General features: G+C 53.5%; 1 protein-coding gene across 1 annotated transcript; it reads right to left on the bottom strand.

Annotated features, from left to right (window-relative positions):
- Positions 1-140: 140 nt before the first annotated feature.
- EVI5L (ecotropic viral integration site 5-like) lies at positions 141-4701 on the bottom strand (the record flags this gene model as incomplete). Its single annotated transcript, XM_009709637.1, has 10 exons — positions 141-203; positions 1221-1281; positions 1402-1499; positions 1889-1978; positions 2155-2298; positions 2401-2526; positions 2818-2892; positions 3320-3544; positions 3706-3895; positions 4679-4701. Coding segments are annotated over 10 exons (1095 nt in total), but the record flags the coding sequence as incomplete, so codon positions are not given.
- Between the last annotated feature and the right edge of the window lie 3 nt (positions 4702-4704).

The raw sequence follows: 4704 nt of genomic DNA, 5'->3' as shown, positions 1-4704 counted from the left end.
GTGCTTCAGGGGACGTTTCGACTGCTCTAGGGGGGGGTTTGGATGCCCCTAGGGGGTTCGGATGCCCCCCAGGGGGGTTTTGGGGTGTGCCCAGGAGGGTTTTGGGGTGCCCCCAGGGGGGGGTTTGGGGTGCTGGTCACGGGGCCCACCTTCTCCAGGGTTTCGATGCGTTGTTTCAGCAGGCGATTCTCGGTGCGGAGGCGCTGGGGGGAAAAATTGGGGAAGAATTAGCCCTGGGGAGGGGAATTGATGTCCCTGGGGGGGGTCACTGAGCTTGGGGACAGCTTGGGGACATGGGGACATGGGGGTAAAGCGACCTTGGGGATGGGTTAAGCCATCCCCAGATGGCTCCGGTGGCCCCGGGGCTGGGTCAAGCAGCCCTGGGATGGCTTAAACAACCCTGAAGATGGGACAATAGTGGCCCTGGGATGGCTTAAATGACCCTGGGGACGGGCTAAGTGGCCTTGGGGACAGCTTAAATGGCCCTGAGATAGGTCATGGTGGCCCCAGGATGGCTTGAGTGACCCTGAGGATGGGCTAAGTGGCCTCGGGGACAACTTAAATGGCCCTGGGATAGGTCAAAGTGGCCCCAGGATGGCTTAAATGACCCTGGGGATGGGCTAAGCTGCCCCGGGAGGGCTCAAGTGGCCCTAGGGATGGCTCAAAAGGTGCTAGGGATGGGCTAAACGGTACCCAGGATGGACTAAGTGGCCCTGGGAACAGATTAAATGGCCGTGGGATGGGTCAAAGCCATCCCAAGATGGGTTAGATGGCCTCGGGGATCAGTGAAGTCATCCCAGGATGGCTGAAGTGGGCCTGGGGATGGGCTAAGCCATCCCAGGATGGCTCAAGTGGCCCTAGGGACAGGTCAAGTGGCTTCAGGGAGAGGCTAAGCCGCCCTGCGATGGCCTAAGCGGCCCTGGGAATGGGTTATGTGGCCAGAGGATGGCTCAAAGTGACCACAAGGATGAGTCAAAGTGGCCCCGGAAGAGCTTAAATGGCTCCGGGGATGGGCTAAGCCATCCCAGGATGGTTCAAACGGCTCTGGGAATGGGTCAAAGTGACCCTGGGATGGGCCAAGGTGGCTCCAGGATGGCTCAGATGGGTCCCAGGGATGGGCTACGCCACACCAGGAGGGCTCAGCTGGCCTCAGGGATGGGCCAAGTGACCATAAGGATGGTTCAAGTGGCCCCAGGATGCCAACACTTGACCTGTCTCACCTTGATCTCGATCTGCTCTTCCATCTCTTTGTTCTTGATGGTGGCGTACTCCTTCTCCAGCCTGCTCGGGGACATAAGGACAGGCTGGGACACGAAGACGGGGACCAGACCCCCTCTCCCTCCACCCCACGGCTCCTGGAGAGACCCCACCCAAGCACAGGAACCCATCTTCCCATCTCACCTCTTCATCTTCTTGGGGTTGTACTTGACCTGGAAGGCCCTGAGGATGAGTTTGTCGGGGCAACTATCAAATTGGTGTGGGATCACCTTCTGGAAGTACTGCGGGTGCGGAAACCGGTCATGAAACATGGCCTCAAAATACAGCCCATCGCATAAACCAGCCCTAAAGTAGGGCCTGTTGGGTAAAACCAGCCCTAAAATAGGGTCTGTTGGATAAATCTGCCCCAAAACATACCCTCGTTGCATAAATCCACCACAAAATACGGCCCGTTGCATAAACTTGGCCCCAAAACAGGGCCCGTTGGCTAAATCTGCCCCAAAACACAACCCGTTGGACAAATCCACCGCCAAATATGTTCTGTTGCCTAAATCTGCCCCAAAACACGTCTCGTTAGACAATCCCAACCCCAAAACATGTCCCGTTGGACAAATCCATCCTAAAACACATCCCGTGGGCTAAATCCATTCCAAAACCCACCGGCACGTACCTGGGACATGCCTTCCATGTCAAGCTGGACAAGCTCAGCCTGGTTGAACTGCAGCAGTGCCATCCCCACGCGGAAGACGATCTCTAACCCCTGCGAGAAAGGTCCACGCTTGATCCCACGTCATCGCCTTTCCCACTCGGGATTTGTTTTTCTTTTTTTTCTCCCCAAAATCAGACCAGTTAAGCGGGGAGAACGTTTCCACATCCAAGCGGAAAACGTGGTTGCGGTCCCTTCGTGATTTACGGTGTTGGCCGCGGCCTCGTTACCTCGTACATGAAGATGTCGAAGACGCGCGTGGCCACGGGAAGAGGGAAGGTGGTGAGGAAGAGGGTGAGGAACCAGGACGAGGCGTACATGGAGGTGAGGAAGCTCTGCGAGCGGAAGTGGATGTTCAGCTCCGGCAGCTGCTCCTGGACGTAAGGAATGAAGGAAAATGAAGAGAAACAGCAAACGGTGCGTGTTTTTGGGGGTCATTCATGGTTGCTGAGGTTTCCTTGAGGTCCTCTGCCTACCTGTAGCATGTACTCAAACTGGTAGATGCAGAGCCCCAGTTCGGCCATGCTGGGTTTGAAAAGCTCCCGTAAGCGGTATTCCTGCATCAGCTTCACGAACACGCAGAAGGCTTCTTCCTCGGGCATCTGGAGACCCAAAGGGACGTGAATTTCCCCTTAAACCTCTGCTGGATGCGGACTCTTTTCCCATCAGGTGATGGGATGGGATGGGACATGCCAGGAGCTGTCCCTGGGTGAAGGGGAAGGCGAACGGGGGATTTTAAATCCATCAGGAGGGAGTGGGGTGGTGGGAACAAGCCCATTTTGTTCCTGAGGATCACGAAAAAGGCTCCCGTTTCCCAATCCCATTCTACCACGTCTCTGGAAGGTGTTAAAAACTCATCAGCAGCTTCTCCTCACCCCGGGGTTGTCACAAACCTGCATGAGGAGCAGTCCCACGATGAAGGCGCTACCTTGGCAGTATCCGACCTCCCGGTCCACCAGTGAATAGGCCTGGAAGGAGGAAAAAAAACCATTCAAAATCAATATATGTGCGAGCAGGGGGATTGGCGGGGCCACCATCCCTGCTTGTTGGCCAACAGTGGAGGAAAGCCTTGACCGCGGTACCAAAAATAGCATTTTTGTTGTGGTTGACAACACCTCCCGTCAGCACGATGTTGCCGCAAGCTTGAATTTAGACCCCCAAATACTCAACTATTTGTTTGTTAATTCAGAGTAAAACTCAACAGGAAAAATGAGGTCTGGGAACAAGGTCCGTTTGTGAGGAAAGATCTCTCACGCTGCAAGAAGTGACGGTTCCAGGAGTTTGGGTTGGAAACCAAACCCATCAAAAATTCATATCCAGTTAAAACAGCTTCAAAACCTGAAGCGGTGTCCGGGTTGTGGTCAAGATCCGTTGATGTTCGAGGAAAGACGTTACCTTCATGACGTTGAAGAGCACCTCCTGGCCCAGACTGTCCTGTCCCTTGAAGAATTCGTGCTCCGGGTAGGTGCGGGCGATATCCCGTCGGATGAGCTTTTCGCAGGGAGAGGACATTTTGAGCAGCTCTGAGTATTGGTTTTTGACGGGCATGTCGGTGGCACTGCAAAGCAGCTGCCAGACGATGGCACGGAAGTGGTGGGGGATCCCTTTGCGGATGAGCTCCTGTGGAAAAATGAGGTAAAAATCTGAGGAAATGGGTTTTAAGAAGATGGGGAAGTTCCTTGTGGATGGGGAGACACCATCCTGTCCCAGTACGGGGAAGGTCGGTGCAGTTTTTCGCAGGAAAGGTTAAAATAAAATTAAAAATAAAGCTTCGTCCTCACCTTCAGCAGCTTCTCCTTCTTCTTCCGCCACTCGTCCCACTCGTTGACGATGCGGCCCCAGAGGATCCAGGTGTCCTCCTCGAGGTGGCTGAGGTTGGAGGAGGCCGAGGAGCTGGAGACCAAGGAGGAGCCGCTGTTCCTTCGCGAGCCGTTCATGGAACGCATCGACTTGGAGTCGGCCTCCAGTAGCCTACGAGAGACCGAGATAGCCCCAAAACTGCCCCAGAAGAGGAGATATTCCCCCCAAAATAGCCCCAAAGGGGAAGAGATTCCTGCAAAATCATCCTGAAAAAGGAGATATTTCCCCAAAACAGCCCGAAAGGAGGAGAGATTCCCCCAAAACAGCCCCAAAGGAGAAGATATTCCCCCCCAAATGCCTCAAAGGGGCAGAGAGTCCTCCAAAATCACACCAAAAAAACGGAGATATTCCCCCAAAATAGCACCCAGATGGGCTACTTGCCCCGGCCAGATGCCAACAGCCGCTCAGGGATGGTTTCTTTAATGAATTTGCTTCAAAAAAACAGATTTCCAATGGGTTTTTTCCAAGAGTAAATTTGCTTAAAAATGGCTTTGCAAAGCAATTTGCATTTCAGGGTTTGATTTTAACACCGGTTTCATGCCAGAGACGGAGTTTTTTGACCCGGTATTTCGGCAAAGTGAGCCTCAGGGCTCATTTCCCGTTAAGAGCAGGTTTAAAACCCACCACCGAAGCGGGTGGGTTTATTATTTATTATTTCCAAACAACCGCCTCCTTCCAGAAATCCCCTTTGCCCGCCCGAACGAGCAAACCCTGCTGCTTTCAAAGAGAGTAATATAACCTTGAAAATAATAAACCGGAGTATTTTCACCCCGGTTGGAGCGATGCCTGGGGGAAGCGGCTCGTTGTTGTCCAGCGTCTTTGATTTTAAGGGAAAAAGGTCCAAAAAAAAGACGATAAAAAGGTGGAATGGGGCAGATATTTGCCGGCACTCACCGATTTTGCTCTTCCAGTTTTGCCAG

This window comes from Cariama cristata, unplaced genomic scaffold, assembly GCF_000690535.1.
Source record: "Cariama cristata isolate BGI_N322 unplaced genomic scaffold, ASM69053v1 scaffold37841, whole genome shotgun sequence".
NCBI lineage: Eukaryota > Metazoa > Chordata > Aves > Cariamiformes > Cariamidae > Cariama > Cariama cristata.
This window is presented reverse-complemented; position numbering and strand designations above follow the sequence as displayed.